This window comes from Aulonocara stuartgranti, assembly GCF_965226115.1.
Source record: "Aulonocara stuartgranti genome assembly, chromosome: 3".
NCBI lineage: Eukaryota > Metazoa > Chordata > Actinopteri > Cichliformes > Cichlidae > Aulonocara > Aulonocara stuartgranti.
In genome coordinates this window covers 79,673,521-79,697,286 of record NC_138941.1, presented here as the reverse complement: position 1 = coordinate 79,697,286, position 23,766 = coordinate 79,673,521, and the positions used below count along the sequence as shown (strand labels likewise).

The following is a 23,766-nucleotide window of genomic DNA, read 5'->3' as shown; positions in this document are numbered from 1 at the left end:
GTTGTATTTAACACTCAGAGGTGTGGCCCCATATAGACACTCTCTAGTGTTAATTTAACACTGGAGATTTTGCTGTGTAACAAAACAATACTAGAATGCCAGACATCAAGCTGTAGTTCTTAATGAACGTCTCTTGCTCTGTGCTATTCTAGGGTGGTTTGGGGGCCCTCAATTCTCAGGTTACCAGCCTAGGACCCCAGACGCTGCTGGTCCGCCGCTGCGTCCAGCCATCGGTGGGGGAACCAACCCCAGGTCAAAATTTGTCCCGTTAGACATCAACCTGCAGTTCTTAACAAAAGTCTCTTGCTCTAGTGCCCAGACACTGGAAGAATTTTGCACGAGTGCCGTTTAAATTAGCGAACAGATGATTTAGGGTTCATCCAACATGCACACTTGGATGTAACAGGTGGTGCTTACCTTTAAGATTCTGTTAGACCTGTCCTCTGTTCGCCTCGTTTCACGACCCCATGATTACGATCTAATTCGTGTCTCTCAGCCATTTTGGATCCGGGTCACAGGCACCAATTATCGACCCCAATTCCTTTGTCCTCAGGCTTTTCAGAGAAGACGCAAACTCAGTGTAATCAAAACATATGCAATCACTTTATTCAATACAATCTTCTTCAGTAACACCTTCAGGAAGGGAGATGTGCACAGCGTGAAAGCCTTCTGCAGATCTACTGCATTACTGACAGGATGAGTGTGATATACTCTGCACCCCCACTCCTCACGGACACAACAGGAGACGACCTTCAGGTCATCATCTAGCAGCACAAACATGAGCTACATTCTCTGAAAAGTCTGCACTAAAGCTCCTGTTTATCACAGTTTCATTTCGCCAGGAAATGTAATGACCTAAAGCACAGTATACTTTATATATATATAAACCCTTAAAGCCGGCCTTTAATATTACCCTTTAATATTACGCTTTAATATAGTCTTTAATATATACTTATCAAATAGGCACTTGGATTGTATTTTATAAGAGTTCCCAATAATATTTCAGTGTATTAGCTGCACTGTTATTTACTTAAGTTCAGTTCCCCCCCTGATAATGCAGGATTTTATCTGAGGGTTTTTTCTTTTCCTTTTCTTTCTTTCTTTGTTTAATAAAATGACTCATGTGTTAATCAAATCAGAACACTGTTAAAACATGTTGTGAAATTCTTTATTTCTAATATTGTAAACTTGTGCCTAAACTTGACATTTCTGACATTTTCTCCAATAAAACTGTTGCATTTATCTCTTTGGGCTTGCCAGAGATTTCTTTTCTTTTATGAACATGCACACAAGGAAATTTAATTTGTCATTTATTACTGAACTCCATTTGTCATAGAGGATCTCAGCTCTATCCCCTTGCAAGTTTTTTGGTTCTCTGAAAAAGTGCAAATGTTAAGACATTTTGTAATGCAAGCTAAAAATACTCAATAAATTTATGTTGTCTGTCTTGTGTTTTTACAAGTGTAATTGCTTATTTCTAACACATTTTCTTTTAATATCCAATTCAAAACACAGTAGTTTTGGCTATTACAAGAGTTTGGGTGTATTTTAAAGCTTTTAGTCCTATTAGCTTAAGATGCTTAACATTTTAAAACTAATTATTAATTCCTAAAATGTATTGAGGTAGATTTGTACTTGAAAGTCAAAAGATCACGTAGAGAGTACCCGTCATGGGCGGGGTCTGTGACCCAGTGTTTGAGTGTTTATATATTTTGGTATTCATCTGTGTCCTAGTTTAGTTCAGCTAGTTCATTCTGAGGTTGCTGTTTAGTCCTTTGTTTCTTATTTGTTTATGTCATCTCCTCCTGTATTCAGTCTCCCTGGTCCGTGCGTCTACCTGTCATGTGTCATGTCTGCGTGGTTATGTTCAGTTCAGCTCACGTCTAATCCCCATGTTTCCTATTTTACTTTGAAAGTCTGTGTCTAATGTCAGTGTATGTAGTTTCACTTTCCCTGTCCTGTATTTAGGTTCATGTGTATCATGTATCCCTTGATCATCCCTCATGTATATTTAGTCTCTGGCTGTCTCCCAATTCAGGGTCTGCAGCCTGAAGGCCGCATTTTAAGGCCGATTACGTCACAGCGGCGCGCCGAAGGCTGTCCCAATTCAAAGGCTGCCCGAAATGCGGCCCTCAAATGCGTCCTTCATTTCCCTGAATTTTAAGGCTGTGGCAGTGTAGACTTTGTGGCCTAACATATCCCAGAATGCATAGCGCGGCGGTGGGTGTGGATAAATTTGCAGAAAAAAACGGCAGATGAGGGGCGCCCGAAGAGTGCACTTTAAGTACTGAATATTATGTCACTTATTTATGTGCAAATGTTTAATAACGAAGAACATTAAACATTCCTGTTGGCCACATGTCGGCAAAGTCATGTGACATCAGTGACGTTTGTACTAACTTGGTTTTAAAGCCTTTACTTTCAAATACACGCCGTTCAATAGCTGAGCTTCATCAGAGAATGATCAAAGCTCATGTAGAAACAAACACATGAACAAAAGATTTTCTCCTTCATCTCTGTCACACAAAGCTGAATGACACGTTTCCAGCTGTTAGTATCATGGTTGCTAGGCAACTTGGGCAGCGCGACGGAGGCTTTTTTTTTTTAAACTTTATTGACAAACAACAGTATCAGCGCAACGGAGGCTAGACCGTCCCATTACACAAGCCTCGCACTTCCGGCCTTAGCGGTCTTTGAGTACGCGGCCCTTGAGGATCGTTGAGGCTGCAGACCCTGGATTGGGACACAGCCTCTGTGTTTCATTCAGCCTGTGTCGCGTCGTCTGTGTTCCCACCCTCCATGTTTTCATGGGCAGTCTTTGCAGTCATGGTCATAGTTCTCTGAGTCTCCATAATTTATCACAGTATTAGTTTCCCAGTTTAGTTATAGTTTAGTTTAGTCACTGTGCTTCTGCCTTCTTTAACCTCTATGTTGTCGGCCATAATAAAGGCTCGCTTTCAATTTAAATTCACTCCGTCTCCTCACTTGTGTTCGCACCTGGGTCCACCACACACACCACCGCACGGCCTGCCTCCACAGACCGCGACAGTACCAAACCAAAAATGTGGATATAACAAAAAAACATTTATCAGTGTAACTTAAATTTTTTTATCCAAATCAGCTACATAAATTATGTTTATTTAACTTGTTTTTTTGTTTGTTTTAGTTACTTAAAATATTTTATGTAATCAGTTTCACCAAAAGTTTTGAGTTAAATTAACGCATTGGGTTTTACAGTGTGGATTTTCAGCTACTTTTTTGTTGCAATTTTTTTATTTATCAGTGACAGAATAAAAAATCATAGCATCAAAATAAAAACTGGTAAACTTGAACAAATTCCAGGAAGGATATTACTGAAATCAGATTGGATGTGAAGGAACGTACTAAGATGTAAAACTAGAAGTACAAATATCTTACGCCCACAAATAAACTGACTGCAACAAAGGGTCCAGTATTTTGTTTCTAACAGCTGGCAGTGCATATAAAACACCAGGACACCACCACAAGGTAATAGCGGTGATGTACTGATCTAGGTCATCGTCGACATCATTGACTCTACAACGATTCAGCACAGAATTTTAAATCGGGCCAAACTCCCAGCATGTGTCGGGTTTGATCTCTGTTCTGGAAACACAACTGTGACATGACTGTGTTTGATTTTCTGCTGTCAGTATGAGATAATGGGAATTAAAACACACAAAGAAACTAACTCTGCTGCTTAATCATCGATTTATTATGATATATTATTAGAATGAAATGACAGAATGGAATCACATTGAATTTTGAAATCAGAAGAGAGAGAGATCCAAACAACATTATTGTTTAGTGTATCTGGATTTTGGATTTACAGACAGATGAAAAATAATCCCAGCAGGTGATTAACTTCCTGTTTTACTTCTGAAAAAATAAAGAAAAAGCTACAAGACAGCCCAAACAGGAAGTTTGCAGCTGGTACACCTTTCACATGGAGAAAAGCAGATGACCTCTGAAGCTGGTATGATAATTGTAATCATCAAATATCCTTGCACCAGCCCAGAGGCGCACATACACCTGATCTTGAGCATCTAGAAGCAGTGAGCCACCATTAGAGGCACTTGGAGAAAGTGTTGTCTGATGTTCCCATGCCGTAAAAATGAGCTCTTTATTCATGAACAACCTAGCAGCTGTAGGATATGCATTGTCTCCGTGTCCATGCAGGGTCAACTCAAAGTTGTAGACTCCTCTGACTGGTGCAGTGAAAATACCTGTGGGACATTTGTTTTTGCCATATTACATGAAAAATCAGCTGTTAGAACATCTGGAACATCAACAAAGCAGAGAAGTGACATTGAGTGTTATTACCTGTGTAGGGGTTGTAGGCATTTCCAATGTTTGTGACGACGCGTTTGAAGATCAGAGTAGTCTCTGTGTTAAATGGTCCAGTATAAGTTCCACCACCATGCTCCACCAGAGAGGCTGAGAAAGCCACCTGTTTGGCTGAGAGAGAGAGAAATGTCATTATTTTAAACTTCCTGTTTTACAGTTATACCTCCTTTGTACAGGCTGTGAATTCAAATACTACACGTTACACAAACCCCATTTGGTAAATGCGTTACTTTGATATAGTCTTGAAATATTAGTTTATGTAGATATCATGTTGAAGAAATGTCATCGTGTTCACTGCACTAAAAACAGACTGTTGTGAAACTGTAAGTTAATGATTCTTCAGTTTGTCAGCAGCACAGAAAATACAGAGAGTGATAGTCTAATATTTAGACGAGCTTTGTGCTGTTTCATGTTTATCTGTTTTACATTATTGTGAAGCACGCTTTTACCGTGTTAAGAGTGCTATATACATCAATAAAGTAAATTAAAGTAACAGTGTGATGGGTCACCACTGCTCCACCTTCACTCCTTTTTTAAGGCGCTGACTCCATTTTAATTCCTGTACTTCACTAATAATTCGATTAACTTATGTAAGCCTTCTTAGATTATCAATCGTATTTACCACTATTAACAGTTAATATTCTTTATATATAAAACATTTGTCTAATGAATTCTAAACTAGAAGCCGATTATTGCCAGCATGGGCACATCAGGATGTGCCAGTATCACCAATACTTCATCAACATGATTAGAGAGGATATTTGGAGCAGCATGTGACATCAGCTCCCATTAAACACTTCAGATGTCATGGTCCGGGGTGTGCGGCTGCAATTTTCAGTCAGGCTCCTGAGTCTACCTGGGATCCGCCCCTGGGCAGGGCCACCTCCAGTTTCTCACACCTGGAGCTGATTTGCAGCCAATCAACCCAGATTGATTTAAGCCTCCCACTGACCTTCATTCACTGCCAGTTTGTCATCAATCCATGTTGGTAGCTGGCTCTCATGTTTCAAGCTCCCTTTGTGAATAATCTTGATAACCTTACTTTCTTATGCTGTAGTTCCTGGATTCACCTTCTCTCAAACCTCTGGCTCACGCTTCTCTCTCGGACTCAGGATAACAAACCACCATTTTTGAAATCACTCGATGCCTCACCTGCCTGCCCGCTGCCACCACACTCTATCAGCAACCTCTAGATCTCACCTCAGGTCAGCCTTTCCACATTGCTCAGCTCACCCTCCACTCATGGCTCTTTTGCTCCTCCTGCAAAGTGACTGCTAACTGCCCTGTTCCAGGCTGCATCTCAGGCCCATTTCCCCTTTCTAGTTCCACGTCCCCCTAGCCATGTTACCCAGGCCACGCCACGTCAAATTCTACCTTTCACTGCTTTTTGTTCTTGACACATTTTCTAAGACTGAGTATATTGTAAAGCTACCTGCCTTCTCTGTCCTGGGTTTCTGCACCTCAGTCCAGTTTTGGTACTGACCACTCGGTCCCGTGACATCAGACCGTGGTCCTGCATTGCCTGCTCTATATGTTGCTTCATATCATGATTTATGTGAAGAAATGAAGCAGTTTTATTTCAAAGTTGTTATCCCTGCTGTCTCTTCAGTCTGTTTCTCTCACTCCATATAAAAGACAAGTTATTGAAGATGGAACCAATAACTATGCAATTCAAATGCATGACAAAAGTCATGCTAAATCACTTCCCAGTGAATATATTTGCAGTGCTTATCTGTTTGTGCTGACAATTAGACAATTTTATTTCAACAGTTTACGTTCAAACTTGTGTCATAAACATAAATATTACAACATCTCTATAGAAATTCTGCCCTTGAGGATTTGCACACAGTACCTTGTAGCCGCTGCTTCAGCTGCTCAATCTCAGTCTTCTGTGTCTCCACTTCTTTTAGTTTTGCTTCTTGTTCTGACAAAACAAAAGGAAATGGAACATGGTTGCACAGCTTGTCTTCAGATTGCTTTAGTGTTCCTGTAATTAAGATTCTGTCTTTACATGATCAAGAAATACAATTCTGTTCTTTAAAATAACTGGAACACAACAGCGGATCATATGAAGGCTTCTTGATGCTGCTGTCTCTCACTAACTAACACAATTTAGTACCTCGATTCTCCTTTTGAAGAAGTGTGATCTGCTCTTTCTGTACAGCCAAAGAGGCGACTATCCCTGTCAGCACAGCTTCCATGTCACTTGTAAATGGCTGTAGGAGCGCAATCTTTTTTTTAAGAATGACCTCATCTTCAGCTGTCTGAGCTGCTGAGATAGAGCAGGCCAGAAGCAACACAGAGAAAACCAAGATGGTCTCCATCCTGTCTCCAGAAATCTGAAGTTCAACTGTCTCATCTGCAAATCTGACCTTTTTATGATATGGCAGCAAGAGGCAGGACTCTCATCAGGTTACTTCCCCACTCCTCCCAGTTTGTTAAAAAACGAGGAAGTACTCAAACATGACTGGAATAGTGAACTCATCAACCTCTGTGTTTTGGTTGACTGCTGTTAAAACAGGTCAGTTGAATTTAATGCTACAATTTCCAAATGGGGAAAATGCAAATGGTAGCACTGCGCAGGTGTATACACACTTTGTCACAGTTACCTCTGTGAGCAACACACAACACAACCCCATGAATAACAAACCCCTGGTAGATTCACAAACATAAAAATGGCATTTAAAAGGTTAAACCATCAACCTCGGATGTTGCTGTCATCTTTCTGCTCCTGTCAAAGGAAACACATAAATTCATCCACCCTTTCGTCCTGTCTAGGTGGAGGTTAACCTTGAGTCGTGGTCAAGTCTTGTCAGCTTTTACCAGTCAGTCAGTTTGTTTTTATTTCCATCCATTCATCCATTCTTTCTTTCTTTCTTTCTTTGCTGATAGTGGAACCCATCGTCGCATTTAGATTTTAATGTGGAGAAACTCACTTGCAACGGTTTTCTCGACAGGTTGTATAGCGCTTTTAATTCCCGTTGTGCAGATCTGCTTAAAGAAAAGAAATTGACAAACAGAAATCAGTGCACTGTTCAAAAAATAAAAATGAAAAATAAAAGATAAAAGATAAAACTACAAAACAAAAGTAGATGAAAAAACCGAAGCCCGGTCTTAGGACTTGTCACAGAATATTCTTTCTCTTATAGGTGAGAAAACACCAACTCTAAAACTTGGTGCCATGGTAAAACCTTCCCCATACTTCAGAAACAAAAACAAAACCAAACAAAAATCTGCCAGTTTCACTCATTCAAACTCTGGCTGCAGGACTCTGTTCACCCTGCTATCATGTTCCCCAAAATAATACTAATTCAGTCGTCTATGTGTCAGTTCTCACCCCACTCGATAAACCAGGCAGGATGATGGTAACAGTGTTACCTACTTAAAATTGTGTTTGATCCTAATGAGCTTCATTCCATGTGTGTGTGTTAGTAAATGGTAAATGGCCTGTATTTATATAGCGCTTTTCTAGTCCCTAAGGACCCCAAAGCGCTTCACACATCCAGTCATCCACCCATTCACACACTGGTGATGGCAGCTACATTGTAGCCACAGCCACCCTGGGGCGCACTGACAGAGGCGAGGCTGCCGGACACTGGCGCCACCGGGCCCTCTGACCACCACCAGTAGGCAACGGGTGAAGTGTCTTGCCCAAGGACACAACGACCGAGACTGTCCAAGCTGGGGCTCGAACCGGCAACCTTGCAATTACAAGGCGAACTCCCAACTCTTGAGCCACGATCAGTATATGAATTGTAGACTCATATACTGTGGTTTGAGATTTAGACTGGTCTAAACTGGTTTCAGGTATGAACTGGTCTGTGAGTGGGAGTCCTCTCTCTGCCATCTATAATCCAGTTTTGAGATCCTTCCCAGACGCCTTAACGCCCACTCACATCCTGGGCCATCTGATCTCAGGAAATCACATGATAAGGTGGGGCCAGGTTTCACAATGAACACACCCGAAACTCTGGCTGATTGTGACCCACACCCAGTTTCACACCTTGGCTCAGGCGATTAGAGGATCATCAAGGGGTCCTTTTGTCCCTCTGTGGGGGGAAACTCCCACTAGGTTAATATCTGGGACTCTCCACCATTTGACCTTAGAACTGAAGAAGCTTCTCGGATGAGAGGTGAAACGTCTTCAAGTAACTTAAAGAAGTCCAGACGCTTTTCTTTGCAAGCTCCTTTGACCTCTTTGTCCCGTGTCTCTCTTTGTCCCACTGTCTCTTTCATTGCCATCTCACTCCAAACTCAGACAGTCTTCTCAAAAGTCCTTCACACACAGTGAGGTTGCAGCTTGCTGGAAACGCATCTCCATCCATCCAATCTAGATGGTGGTTCTTCTCTTCCTGATGCCGTTTGCCCACAGCGCTGCTGGACCTCTCTGCTCAGATTGTCTCTTGGCCTCCTGTCCACTGTTGATGTTCATGCTCGTGCTTCTGGAACTGCACTCGGTGTCTTCAGGGAGAGATTAGCTTCCTTGGAGCTTGCTCGTTCAGGATGAGGACGGGGAGCTGCAAAACAATTCAGCCAAAGTTCTGGCTGAGTGTTTCTATTTTTTCTTTCTAATGATCTTAACCTTTTCTTCCGACTGCTGCCCGTGGAGAATTGATCCAGGTCCGTTCCCCACCTGTAAACGACAGACTGAGAGACTTTCATTATTCACTGTGACTGCATATGTTTTCATCACTCCTAAAGCAACACATCTCTGCTTATTTTGTTTTGAACTCTACTGACTTTAAACCCCCAAAATGTGAATTTTTATTTGCTCTTAACCGTGAACACAAATCTTTGTCCTTTCACCCAACAGCTCAGTCAACAGTCAGCCATCAAATCCTCCATTCATCCTTGAATACTTGATCACCTTTAAATGTCACTGTTAATTTTAGCAATTTATTTTCATTACCTTAACACTAATCCACTGTTTTAGTTTTCTTTATTTACTTTAGTTCACTTTCTCCTATTTGATCACTTTGATTTCTTGACTATTATTATTTCACAGAACATCAACTGACCTACTTTTCTCCCTCTTTTGTCATCCAGGAATTCACACACACTCACAGCCTGGTCACTCGCCCCCACCTTTCTTTCTCTCTCACACACACTCACAGCCTGGTCACTCGCCCCCACCTTTCTTTCTCTCTCACACACACTCACAGCCTGGTCACTCGCCCCCACCTTCCTTTCTCTCTCACACACACTCACAGCCTGGTCACTCGCCCCCACCTTTCTTTCTCTCTCACACACACTCACAGCCTGGTCACTCGCCCCCACCTTTCTTTCTCTCTCACACACACTCACAGCCTGGTCACTCGCCCCCACCTTTCTTTCTCTCTCACACACACTCACAGCCTGGTCACTCGCCCCCACCTTTCTTTCTCTCTCACACACACTCACAGCCTGGTCACTCGCCCCCACCTTTCTTTCTCTCTCACACACACTCACAGCCTGGTCACTCGCCCCCACCTTTCTTTCTCTCTCACACACACTCACAGCCTGGTCACTCGCCCCCACCTTCCTTTCTCTCTCACACACACTCACAGCCTGGTCACTCGCCCCCACCTTTCTTTCTCTCTCACACACACTCACAGCCTGGTCACTCGCCCCCACCTTCCTTTCTCTCTCACACACACTCACAGCCTGGTCACTCGTCCCCACCTTTCTTTCTCTCTCACACACACTCACAGGCTGGTCACTCGCCCCCACCTTTCTTTCTCTCTCACACACACTCACAGCCTGGTCACTCGCCCCCACCTTCCTTTCTCTCTCACACACACTCACAGCCTGGTCACTCGCCCCCACCTTCCTTTCTCTCTCACACACACTCACAGCCTGGTCACTCGCCCCCACCTTTCTTTCTCTCTCACACACACTCACAGCCTGGTCACTCGCCCCCACCTTTCTTTCTCTCTCACACACACTCACAGCCTGGTCACTCGCCCCCACCTTCCTTTCTCTCTCACACACACTCACAGCCTGGTCACTCGCCCCCACCTTCCTTTCTCTCTCACACACACTCACAGCCTGGTCACTCGCCCCCACCTTCCTTTCTCTCTCACACACACTCACAGCCTGGTCACTCGCCCCCACCTTTCTTTCTCTCTCACACACACTCACAGCCTGGTCACTCGCCCCCACCTTTCTTTCTCTCTCACACACACTCACAGGCTGGTCACTCGCCCCCACCTTTCTTTCTCTCTCACACACACTCACAGCCTGGTCACTGGCCCCCACCTTTCTTTCTCTCTCACACACACTCACAGCCTGGTCACTCGCCCCCACCTTTCTTTCTCTCTCACACACACTCACAGCCTGGTCACTGGCCCCCACCTTTCTTTCTCTCTCACACACACTCACAGGCTGGTCACTCGCCCCCACCTTTCTTTCTCTCTCACACACACTCACAGCCTGGTCACTGGCCCCCACCTTTCTTTCTCTCTCACACACACTCACAGCCTGGTCACTCGCCCCCACCTTTCTTTCTCTCTCACACACACTCACAGCCTGGTCACTCGCCCCCACCTTCCTTTCTCTCTCACACACACATTTTACTCCTCGTTCGTTCCGCCTGTGACCCCGCCCCCTCGAGGCTGGCTCACACACACCTCATGCTTCTCGCAGTCCCATTCAAACTTTCTGCCAGACACTTCTGCTGATTCAGGACAACGCCCCAGACGGTGTAGGATTATAATATTATTTTATGCCATGTTAGACCCCTAATTAAAGATTGTGAATTATTATGTAGTTTTAGTTTGCATTATTCTCCTGAATTAGAAGAAGCTGATAACTATTGCATTAGTTAAACTGATTTGCATTACATTAGACTGCTGATTTATTGTGAATGAATGATATTGTTTTATGATGTTATAAGAAATACTGTTTGCAGAAAGTCATCGTCTTATTTGTCTGATTAGAAGAGAACATGCTGGAGTTTTCTGCTCCATCTCAGCAGGAGCAGATAAACAGGGAGCCAAGGTCGTAGCTTAGGCGCCGTGTGAGAGAAAGCATGTGAATGTTTAGGCTTTTATGATAAGGTGGAGGCACCAGAGGCTATAAGAGTTTGAGCAATGCTCCACCATTTTGAGATCTGAGGCTGTCTGCATCAGTGTCCATCTCCCACGCCTGTGATCATTAAAATCATCGTTTGACTCAACCCGGCCGGACCAGTGTTGTTATTGTGGTTTTTCCTCTTGTATCCATCCCCAATATTTGAATCCAGAACAGTTAGTGTTTTTCTGTTCTGCTTCATCCCAGCAATAAAGCTGTGTATTTTGAGTTTCTTCCGCTTCCTTGAGTCCTGCATTTTGGGTCCTCTCCTCCTGCCTGCCTACACACAGACATGACAATTTGTCAGGTTGTATTTAAAAATGAGAATGTTATTTTCCTTCAATAACATTTTCTATTGTCACAAATAATCACAAATACTTTTGTATTGTGTCTCTTTTCCACAGTTTTTCTTCTGGTTTCTTTTACAGCACATGTCTGATAGAACTGAAAACAAAACTATTTTTACAGCACACACCTGCACAATCACTTAATCTGTGACATGTTGTTCGGTTACTGACGAATTTTCACAACCAGCAGTGATATTTGTCCAATGTAACATGTTTCTCTGTCAGATGAACCACACTGCTCTCTCTTTCAATTTCCTGTCAGTAGCCTTGTCATGGTCTGCGGTGGGTTGCTGGAATTTCCATAAGGCTCCTGAACTTACCTGGGATCCGCCCCTGGGCAGGGCCAACTCCAGCTCCTGCACACCTGGAGCCTATTGCAGGCAATCAAGCCAGATTGATTTAAACCACACGTTGATGTTCATTCACTGCCAGTTCGTCATCAACACATGTTGGTAACAGGCCTTATACTTCAAGTTCTTGCTGTGATCTATCTTGTTAACACGACTCTCTTGTGCTGCAGTTGCTGTATTCACCTTGGCTCACGCTCCACCTCCGGACTCAGGATACCAAGCAATCATTCTGAAAATCTCTCTGTGCCTCACCTGCCTGCCCTCCTGCCATCACACTCCATCTGAAGCCCCGGATCTCAGGCCAGCCTTTCCACGCCACTCAGCCTCCCCTGGATTCTCATCACCCCCCTCTCAAACACTCCAGGTCCCTAACTGCAAGTAAGAATTGCTGCTCTTACAACTGGCCACTTCAGAGCTGCCTCCACTACCTCCCTAACTCTATCTTCTCTCTTCAGTGTGACTGTTCCCTGCTCAGCTCCACTCCACATCTCAGGCCTCATTCCCTCGCCCTAGCCACGTTCCCCAGGCCACGCCTCGTCAAACTCCACGTCTTATTGTTTTTTTGTCTTTGCTACGTTTTCTTTTTTGCACTTAAACCTAATAAATTGTTACATCATCTGCTGTCTCTGCTCTGGGTTTCTGCACCTGAGTCCTGTTCAGTACAGGCCACTCGGCCCCGTGACAAGCCTTGCTGCAGATAATCAATAACCTGACTCATGAAGACTAGAAAATGAAAACTTATTGGTTGTAATAGCTGTGTTCTTCCACAGTGCAGAGCTGTGCACACTAAAGGGAAAACATTTCCCTGCAGAGCTTTTAGCTGATGACACATGTCATCACATAACTGAGACGAAAGTGAGTGGCTGTCAGGACTCCTGTCTGAGATTCTGTTTACTTTTAACCAGGAAAACTGAGATGACGGGAAAACATCAGCACCGACACAGACACACACACACAGACACACACACAGCTTTATTCTTCACCTCCAGCTTCATCTGGATAGTTCACATGGATCAAGATCAAACTGTCTTGATTATTAACGTGTAACTTTATTCAAAAACATTTTACAAAGTGCTCTAAAAGATTAGCAAAAAACATATTTGGTTGTAATAGTCATTTGGCCCAAACGCCAGATTATATACAGACAATACATATATAGTACCTGATAGGTTTGTAGCATAAACCTATTCGCTGGAACGTTAAGGACAATCTGCTACGCAGCAAAAAGCAAGACACAAGGCACCAAAGTTCTCTGGTTTACTCATGCATGAGGAGACCTGCCTGGAGCCAAGCGTCGTCCCACCACTTGACCTCCGTCAGACTCTCAGCCAGGCTCCCCACAGCACTCCTTTTATTGTGGTTACATGAATATGCATAGGGTCATTAACATATAGCATCTTACATAGGTATACATGTGAACAAAGAATACTGTGTGTGTGTGTGTGTGTGTGTGTGTGTGTGTGTGTGTGTGTGTGTCAAATCAAATCACTTTTATTGTCACATCACATGTGCAGGCACACTGGCACAGCACATGCGAGTGAAATTCTTGTGTGCGAGCCCCACAAGCAACAGAGATGTGCAAACACAACAACACAAACGAGCAAAATACAAGAATGGCCAACCTGAAACTAATAAATATATGTACAATATATAATAGTGTATGCATTCCTGGATGTGTATACTAAATGTTTTCCTACGTGTGTGTGTGTGTGTGTATATACACATTTTTACAAATTAAATAGTAAAAAAAAAAAAAAATAATAATAATAATAAAATAAAATATAAAAATATACAGAGTTGAATATGTGCAAAACAGCGGCATTACTGTACAGTGTGTAGTGCATAATGTTGAATGTGTGTGTGTGTGTGTGTGTGTGGTACTGCTGATCAAAGGGTCATATACGTAAAAGCACAAAGGCAACATCCTTGGTCAGGAAGAGGGTAGACCCCCCCTCACCCTAGATGGTTCACCCTAGATAACACGGTGAGGAAGTCCAGCAGTTCATCTATATGTAAAGAAGCACTTAAACTAAAACAGACATAGCTACAATAATCCTACCATAAAACAATAAGATAAGGTACGACCTCTTCCCATGCTCCCAGGATGTAGGTGTGCATTCCAGTGTGGAATACACACCAAGCCTTTGCAGCCTGTTAAAGATCACACAACCTACCACTACACAATTGATTATACACCTCTAAGCATGTGTGGTTAAATATTTCGTAATACAAATGACAATAATAAAATCTAAACCCATCAGTACCCAATGTACATTATCGTACTAACCTAAATCACTAAACGCCCTAAAGTTATACTAGAAGTTCTAACATAAAATGCTACTCCAATACATGAAGTCAGTGAGAACTGGAAATAATAGCACTTCGATTACAAGTTTTGAAAAATCCTTGCAACACACAATCCTTGCGTCCGTTTGAATACAGAGAAAGGCATTAATATTTTTAAAGAGCTTTCAATATTATTCCAGATTTGTGGGCCTCTGCATGGTCACACTGTAGACACAAAATAATAACAAGAAGGTGAAATCGAGGTGTTTCCTGCATGTGGACGTCTTATGGCCTGAGCTCTTATTGGCTGTTGTGCATGTGAGTTATCCTGTGCAGACAATGTGGGGTTAATGAACACCGGCTACTAATGTCTGCCTCATTTCCCTGATAAATTCTTCTCTCCTCTCTCAGCTGCTCATTAAACACCTGACTGGAGTCCATGTTGCTGCTTTCTTCAGGTTCCTGCTGCTCGTTAGCTAAATTTGATTCGGTTCAGTTCAACTACTGAGTAAAACAACGTAAAACCACACCGACAGCTCTTTATTTCACTTTATTTCTACTTCCTGTATTTCATTTAGAAGTAGGATTGTGTTTTAGTTGTGCATTAGTTTTAGTTTCTAAAATGTTATCATCTTTACCCAAAGACAAAAGGAGGGAGGAGGAGAGGAAGCCATCGATCTTTAAACTGCGTCACTCATTTCTTTGTGTTCTTAACTTCTACTGTAAAAATAATATATTCAGTGAACCACATTTAGCTGTCTTGGCTCTTTGGTGTTATGGAGTCACAGCCTCTGTGAGGACAGGGTTTTGGGGGTAGGTGACAGGACGAGGGACTGTTCAGAGTTGCATGTAAGCCCTTAACTCTATTTTCTGGTTTTAATTCTGGATAAATTCATCCAGATGTCTAGAAAGGAGAGCTGCACCATCCAAAGTGGGATGGATGCCATCTTCCTCAATAACACCAGTTGTTAACATCCTTCCTCACTTGAGGAGCCCTCCTCAGTAGTTGTTGGATTAAGAATGGTCTTTAAATTTTTATATATTTCCTTCTTTTGTCCTTTCAGTGTTTTCTGTAGTTGTTTAATCGTGTCTTCATCTGCCAGCCGATGAAGGAGAGGTCCACAGTAAAGTCTGACAAAGCAGAAAACCACAGTTAAAGTTAATGAAGTGGGTTAAACATCTGTGGAGCACATCATTAGTCTGCTGTTTACCGTGCACACTGAGGTTCTGGTAGAGGGGAACACAGCAGCTGGTTCAGGTGGAGGCTCTGCCTCATGCAGCACTGCCATTGGCTGAAAGCATGAGCCACACGTGGCTGCCAGTTACGCACACCTTCATCCTTTAAAGCTTTCATCTTCCTCTCAAACTCGTCCTCTACAGACAAAGTAAGACAAAGATTTGGTGCCCAAGAACCAGAGACCAGCAGCAGTTTCTCTTCTTGTTCAGACTGATGTGGAAGCATCAGTGCTGCTGCTGTCACACAAAATCTGTTTAGAGGAACTCTGAATACAGGAACTCTGACTACAGTCCATCTGCTGACTGCTTCTTACACCAATAAATGCATGTCATTGTAGATATCCATCATGTTACCCAGTGAGACTAACCTGGACCATCGGGCTCACACACTAACCACAGCAGGAGAGCATGGAGGCAGTTTACAGTTTCAGGCTTTGGGTGGTGTTGTAGCTTCTTAAACCAGAAAACAGTCACACAGACTGGCAGCTTCAGCTGGTCGGGGATGTTTTCTAAGTCTGAAGTCTGAACCTGCAGAGCTTCCTCAAACACCCTGCGACGCAAACGCTCAGGAGCCTGCACAGATAAGATGCTCACATGTACCACAGAAACACGTCTGCCTGTCAGAGTAATTAAACACATATTTAATGATTAACCTCAGTACCTTATGCAGACGCTGTAGTTTCAGTTGTTTCTGTTCATCACTGCTGGGAAGTATTGATGGGACACGGTAGTATTTGATCTCTTCTCCATCCCTGCCATATTCATTAATCTCACCTCCTGTTAACAGTCCATAGAAGTACTGTCTGATGCGGTAAGCAGCTGTGTAACTACTACTCTGTGAAAAGTCCTCCACAAGTGGGGTCAGCAGGATTGTCTTCCAATCCACAACACTTGTGACAAAAGTGGTGAGTTCTCCACGCTCAACTTTTTCACACACCCATGGTGGCAACTTAGAACTTGTTTTTTCTGGTTTAACATGTTTTTGAATGGCGAGTTTGAATGTTTGGTTCTCTTTTTTACCAACATGATTTAAAGCTTTACTCAGAGCACGTTCTCTCTTCTGTGAGTCGTCCAAGCCATCCAGGTTCACTTTACTTAAAAAGCCGAGCATACCATCCAGTCTTTTAATGCTGCACTCACCAGGTGAAGATGATTCCTTTGCAAAAGCGCCATAGTCTTCTAATCTTGAATAATCATTTCCTGCTATTGAAGCAAAGACTGGCATGAGAGCAGGGTCCAATTTAAAATGCTCACAAAACGTTGAACGTGTGTAGATCTTAGCAGGAATTTTTCCATCTTCTTCTTTTTTCCACTCAAAGTTGTCGAGATAAAGGAAACCTTTGTGCACATCAAAGATGTAAAAATCTTTGTCAATGGACAGCACAGCACATTGTTGCTGATTTGCAGCAGAAACAACCTCAGGGTCTGCCTCTCCTAAACACACTTTAAACTCTATGCCTTTTTCCCTTAAGATTTCTATGAAGACATCTTTGACCAGAGGTGGTAAGACACTATATGTCTCTGGTACAGTGCCGTCAGGCTCTGTCTCTGCTACTGTCTTTGCTTTTTTCAGTTTATATTTTAGACGAGACACATTGTGTTCATGCTTCTCGGGCCCTGAGCCTCCATCCAGGATGACGTACGGATTGACTTCACAGTCCTGCAGAGTCTTAAAGAACTTGCAGACCTCATGTTTGAATCCAGGATAATCCCCTCCACAGCGCTGGTCCAGCTTTGGATCGGATGTATAATACAAAGAATAGTACAGAGCATTACCATCAATGATGAGACCTGTTTTTTCTACCTTAACGTCTTCGCAGAGACACAAACCATCTATCATTTTCTTTAATGTTGAAACCTCCATGATTCCTTAAAGTGTGGATGAAGATGAGCGGTGGTTCTTGTGCTAATGCCCTTCTGTCTGCAGATATTTGTACACCTACTAGAGTCCACACCCACACCGACGCAGCGAGTCAAACCTGTTTGGACTAATTTAACATACCTAACTTGCTCTTTTGGTTTCATTTCTTTATTCTTCATGTTGTGATTTTCTGTTTCATTTCACTTTGTGGAGCAAAATCAAATGTGTTTCATCAGCTGTCCAGCTGTTAATAATGCAAAGGTACTTTGTGTCCATCACAAAGGCTCAACTCTGCCATGAACTGGAAACTGCTGCAACTCGAGCATCACCATCCACAGTGAAGCCAGTGTTATATAACCATGGACTGTGAGCATGCTGACTAAGAAAGAGGCAACTGTTCCAAAATCGACATCTTGAAGCCCGAGTGAAAGTCGCAGCTCCTCGTCATGGACGAGTGAAATGTCTTTTGGAGAAAGATTAAATAAGATAAGATAAGATAACTCTTTATTGTCATTGCACAGTCATACATAGTACAGTAGTACAATGAAATTGGAAAACTTTCCTACGTCGGCACTACATATAACACAACACGACACGATATGACACATCACAACGTAACAAACAACACAACACAGTATATTAACTTAGTATAAAAAAGAAGAATAAGTGTATGTGTATTGCACACTGTTATTATTGCACATTAATTATTATTGCACCTTGTTATAAATATAAATATTATTGTTTTAAACATTGTTACCTCCCCCCTAAAAAGTCCAGGGAGGTATCCAGTCAGGTCAGCTGTTTGCATTGATCAGGGCTGTTGCCCTGTTGTAAAAGCTGTCCTTGAGTCTATTTGTTCAGGACCTCAGCAGCCTGAACCTCCTGCCAGACGGCAGCAGCTTAAACACCCGGTGTCCTGGGTGTGTGCAGTCCCGTAGGATGCTGCGTGCCCTCTTGAGACAGCGAGTGCTGTACAGGTCCTTCAGGGAGGGAAGAGGATGTCCAATGATTTTTTGGGCCATGTTGATGACCCTCTGGAGTGCCTTTCTGTGTGCTGTGGTGCAGCTGGAGAACCACACACCGATGCAATATGTCAGCACACTTTCAATGGAGCAGCGGTAGAAGACGGTCAGCAGCTCCTTCTTCAGGTCCATTTTTCTGAGGATTCTCAGAAAGTGGAGACGCTGTTGGGCCTTCTTTAAGACCGCAGAGGTGTTAGAGCTCCATTGGAGGTCTGTGTCTATGTGCACACCCAGAAACTTGAAACTGGAGACCCTTTCCACGCACTCCCCGTTGATGCTGACAGGCTGCAGCTCGGACTTCCTCCTTCTGAAGTCAACTACCAGTTCTTTTGTTTTGGTGGTATTGAGGTCCAGGTTGTTATCTGCACACCAATCTGACAGCCTCTGAACTTCAGCTCTGTATGCAGTCTCATCTCCCCCTGAGATGAGCCCCACCACAGTGGTATCATCTGCAAACTTGATGACTGTGTTGTCTGGGTGGGAACTAACACAGTCATGTGTGTACAGAGTGTACAGTAGGGGACTCAGTACACAGCCTTGTGGAGAGCCGGTGTTGAGGCTGAGGGCTGAGGAAAGATGAGGCCCCACTCTAACTCTCTGCACACGGTCTGAGAGTGTCATGGAGTCATGAATGTTATGTCTCGGTTCAACCCACTTTCGGCCTGGCGCATTAGGGGGGCGCTAGTATAAATAGTGGCCATTTGACCATTCCTGGATCGCTTACCTGTGATCTCCTTTTTGGTCACCTGACTTCCCTTGGTGTTGCAGAGATCATCTGCGGGTTACCCTTCTGAAGCCTCCATCGCGGCTGTTTACTCATTGTAGTGTGTACATTACCTTACTTGATGGTAAACAGATGTTGTTTTTAGGTCGTAGCTGTAGAAGCCTCCTATGACCCACTCTGCTCATGATTCATGACGCTGTTTACTCAGAAGTGTGGGCCTTAGTTTTACACAACGCTACGCTAACTGAAGTGCTGCTGCTTTGCTTTTACCGTCTGTTCCTGTTTCGAGGTTTCTTTTCCTGCTGCTGCCAGCCTCCTAAAGTGGACGTCGGCGTGGACAGCGGCCATATGCATGCCGGCTACGGGAGTCGGCTGGCGTGCACATTGATTGACTGGACGATTAACTTATAGTCGGGCAGACGGCAAGTTGGAGCAATACGGCGATTCCGTCTGCTCCAGATTCTAAAGTTTTATTTAGATTGTATGTTGTTTTTCTGTTGTTTGGATTTGCAGTTTGGATTTTTGTTACGCCACTGGTGGGAGGCCCTTTTTCTATCTGCAGATCACCAGTGTGGTCCTGCAGTTGGGTTATCCCCCAGCGCTGCATATTAGTTTTGTTGTAATATATTAAAAAAAAATTTGTTTCTTTTATTCAGATGTGGAGGGCTGACGTGGAGGAGACTGGGGGCGCCTTGGTGTGGGATCCTTTGAGTGTTACACACCTGTCTTCTTTTATTAGTGTGAGTGTGTGAGAGTGTGCTGCACTTGTGTATTGGTGTGTTTTCTTTTCTTTTTTTTGAGTTTGTGCGTGGCATCCCTGCCCCTCCACTGGTAAGCCTCAGCTCTGAATACCTTTTTTTAAGCATATTTGTACATTGATATTTATGATTGTGCTTTTATATGTTGTTTTAAATAATTATTAATAAGTTGTCAAACTGTTTTATCATTGAACCTCGTCTCTGTACTAGGGCTGAACGATATGTCGCATTTGCGATAATATCGCGACATGATCAAGTGCAATTTTCTAACCGCAAAGGCTGCGATTATACTCTGTTTACGTGACATGCGCGAGTAAAACATGTGATATGATCAAACGAGATTGTCTAACCACAGAGGCTGCACTCTGGTCACGTGACACGGGGAGCAAAGTTTTGAAACAGTCTACCGAGAGTGAACTAGCAAGCAAAGCTGTAGCCTACACAATGGCCTCAGGTTCAACAGAACCAGAGCCTGCGGGGATGCTAGTACCAAAGAGGAACTGCACATCAGCCGTGTGGGAATATTTTGGGTTTAAAAGAGATGATGTCGCACAGAGTCAGGTACTGTGTAAAACCTGTCTTGGTAGAGTTTCTACATCTCGGGGAAACACTACGAATTTGTACCAGCACCTTAAGACTCAGCACAAAACAGTGTATGATAGATGTATGGCTAAAAAATCTAGTAGTGCGCAGAATAAACCTAGTAACGTTACTCGGCAAGGATCGTGGAGTGTGTGCGTGTGCATGCATGTATGTGCGAGCCTGTGTATCACTCTCTCCCACAAACACACCACACTATTATTTATCTTGTTCTTTACTGCTGTTAATTCTAGATATGTTACGTCAACCCCACACTGATGTACCCACCTCTTCTTATGAATTTTCTTTTTTGTTTTTGTCTTATGGTCTTATGTTCTTGTATGTCATGATGTATGTAACAATAGCTTTGGCAACACTGTTCCCATAGTCATGCTAATAAAGCAACTTTGAATTTGAGAGAGAGAGAGAAATGGTGAAACCTTGCATCATAACTGCAATTGTATGTCTAACACTAATTTTACTTTTTACTTTATTTTTTTTTCCCTCCAGAAAATGCAATCAAAGATGGTAGAGTATCAAGAGCAATTGTGCTGTGCAAGAAGTTGGTGGGGCACTTCTCGCACAGTTGGAAGAAAAAGGCAGCACTCACTGAGGCACAGAAGGAGCTTAAGCTTCCTGAGCACTCTCTCATTACTGAGTGCGCTACAAGATGAAGGTCCAAAGAGAAAATGATTGCCAGAGTGCTGGAACAGATCAGAATCAGAATCAGAAAGGGTTTATTGCCAAATGTTGAGCAGGTTTACAACATTAGGAAATTGCTGCGGTGCTTCAGTGCAAACATACTGTCATAAAATATAAAATAAGAATAAGAATTAAAGTGCTAAGTAGATAGATAGATATATACATGATATATACACGAGTGCAGGTGGTGATCAGTGCCAAACATGGAATGATGCAGTGAACACAGTGTAGGGTCATGTGTTAGAGGCGGGGACAGTCATATGGTTATTGTTCATGTGTCCAACAGCAGAGGGGAAGAAACTGTTCTTATGGCGAGAGGTTCTGGTGCGAATGGACCGGAGCCTCCTGCCTGAGGGGAGCAGGTCAAACAGACTGTGTCCAGGGTGAGAAGGGTCAGCTGAGATCCGAGCTGCACGCCCCAGTGTCCTGGAGGTGTACAGGTCCTGCAGAGATGGGAGTCTGCAGCCAATCACCTTCTCAGCAGAGCGCACAACACGCTGCAGTCTCTGTTTGTCCCTGATAGTGGCTCCAGCGTACCACACGGTGATGGAGGAGGTGAGGATGGACTCGATGATTGCAGTGTAGAATTGCATCATCGTCCGTGTTGGCAGGTTGAATTTCTTCAGCTGCCTCAGGAAGTACATCCTCTGCTGGGCTTTCTTAATGACGGAGGTGATGGTGGGCTCCCACTTCAGGTCCTGGGTGATGGTGGTACCCAGGAAGCGGAATGAGTCCACGGAGGTGATGGGGGTGTCAGTCAGGATGATGGGGGGGGAGTGGAGCTGTGTGCTTCCTGAAGTCCACAATAATCTCCACTGTCTTCTGGGCATTCAGCACCAGGTTGTTGTGGCTGCACCAGGACACCAGACGTTCAACCTCCCTCCTGTAGGCAGACTCATCCCCGTCAGAGATGAGCCCAATAACGGTGGTGTCATCTGCAAACTTGATTAGCTTGACAGACTGGTGGGTGGAGGTGCAGCAGTTGGTGTACAGGGAGAAGAGCAGAGGAGAAAGAACACAGCCCTGAGGGGAGCCGGTGCTGATGGTCCGGGAGTCCGAGACATTCTTTCCCAGCCTCACATGCTGCTTCCTGTCCGTCAGGAAGTCAGTGATGAAAGCCATATCGCAGGTATTGACAGGTGACCGACATGCACGCTCCCTCATCCCAACCTGGCAGGATGCTGAAGTGTTGGAGTCCATTCATAAGGCACTGCATCCTCTCTCCGAATTTACTGATGCTCTTTCTGGAGAAGAGTATGTGAGCATCTCCTACCTCAAGCCAGTTCTCCATCTTCTGGCAACATCAGTCTTGGCTGAAGATGCTGAGGACACTGATCTGACTACATCAATTAAAACCAAGGTCCTGGCATACCTCAACGACAAGTATAGTGACCTCAACACCCAGGAGCTTTTGGATGTTGCGTCGTTCATGGACCCTAGGTTCAAAACGCAATACATCAGCGCAGACAACCTTCCTGCCATTAAGGCCCGACTGAAGACAGGAATGGTGGAAATGGCTAGACGTACACATAATCAGGTAAATCCTTGAAAATTATATTTCCTCAAACACATAATATTTATATATAAGCTAACTGCAAAACTAATGTCTCTCTTCCCATCTGGCAGGAGAAGAGGTCTCGCACTGAAACTGCTCAAAATTCTCCAAGTGCACAGGCCTCTGGGGGAAAGGCAAAGAAGACTATTGGTAGTCTTTTTAAAACCAGTGCGGCCTCTTCAGCTTTGCCTCTGCCACTTGAAGATGTCGTAGAGGCAGAGTTGAATAGTTACCTGTTGACCCCTGTCATTGACGGAGAGGATGATCCCTTAGCCTGGTGGAAGGTGCACAACATTCACTTTCCACGACTGTGCAAGATGGCCCGCAAATATCTGTGTGTGCCAGCCACAAGTGCCCCCTCAGAGCGTCTGTTCAGCACTGGAGGGAATATAGTGACCTTCACTCGCTCATCCTTAAAGCCAGCAAAAGTAGATATGCTGGTCTTCCTAGCAAAAAACCTGTGAGCTAGGATGATTATGGCTAGCTGAGCCGTACTCATTGTGCACTTTAGTTTGTGCTGTGTTGCTGTTACTTACTGCAGATAATCAAGATGTTCAGCCAGTTTTAATTTAAAGGCGTGTTTGTGTGTGTGTTTATACAATTGCTATTATGTTTGCACTTTATGTGTAATGTTACTGACTGCAGAGATCAGTAAGCTGTGTGTATTTTTTATTTATTAGTTTTATTTATTTAATATTATTTTTTAATTTAATGACTGTCTAGTAGTTCACAGATGTCGAAAAACTGAGTGTGGTAAAGCCACTGATTTTGTTTATGTATATTTCTGCAATCTGCACATTGTACTGACTTTCATTTTAATGTTTACACCAGGGTTCCTTGTCAGCACTTTATGCTCAGATGTTTGTAAGCTAAAAATAAACTATTGTGTATGTTCAAATATACTGTTGTGATTGAAGAAGTTAAATAAAAA

General features: G+C 43.5%; 3 protein-coding genes across 3 annotated transcripts in view; 1 reads left to right on the top strand and 2 right to left on the bottom strand.

Moving 5' to 3' along the window:
- The window catches only part of LOC309702917 (uncharacterized protein), a 66,475-nt gene that overhangs the window by 30,571 nt on the left and 12,138 nt on the right, over positions 1 to 23,766 (top strand). The window lies entirely within an intron of this gene.
- LOC309702932 (complement C1q tumor necrosis factor-related protein 3-like) lies at positions 3,723 to 6,705 on the bottom strand. The gene is made up of 4 exons (XM_082527583.1): positions 6,485 to 6,705; positions 6,218 to 6,289; positions 4,342 to 4,476; positions 3,723 to 4,244 (listed from the first exon to the last, which is right to left on the bottom strand). Exons 1-4 carry the CDS (start codon positions 6,687 to 6,689, stop codon positions 3,961 to 3,963), a joined length of 696 nt encoding a protein of 231 aa, XP_082383709.1. The 5' UTR covers positions 6,690 to 6,705; the 3' UTR covers positions 3,723 to 3,960.
- LOC309702923 (single-strand DNA endonuclease ASTE1-like) lies at positions 14,222 to 17,525 on the bottom strand. Its single transcript, XM_082527574.1, has 4 exons — positions 16,296 to 17,525; positions 16,003 to 16,207; positions 15,610 to 15,772; positions 14,222 to 15,529 (listed from the first exon to the last, which is right to left on the bottom strand). Exons 1-4 carry the CDS (start codon positions 17,496 to 17,498, stop codon positions 15,367 to 15,369), a joined length of 1,734 nt encoding a protein of 577 aa, XP_082383700.1. The 5' UTR covers positions 17,499 to 17,525; the 3' UTR covers positions 14,222 to 15,366.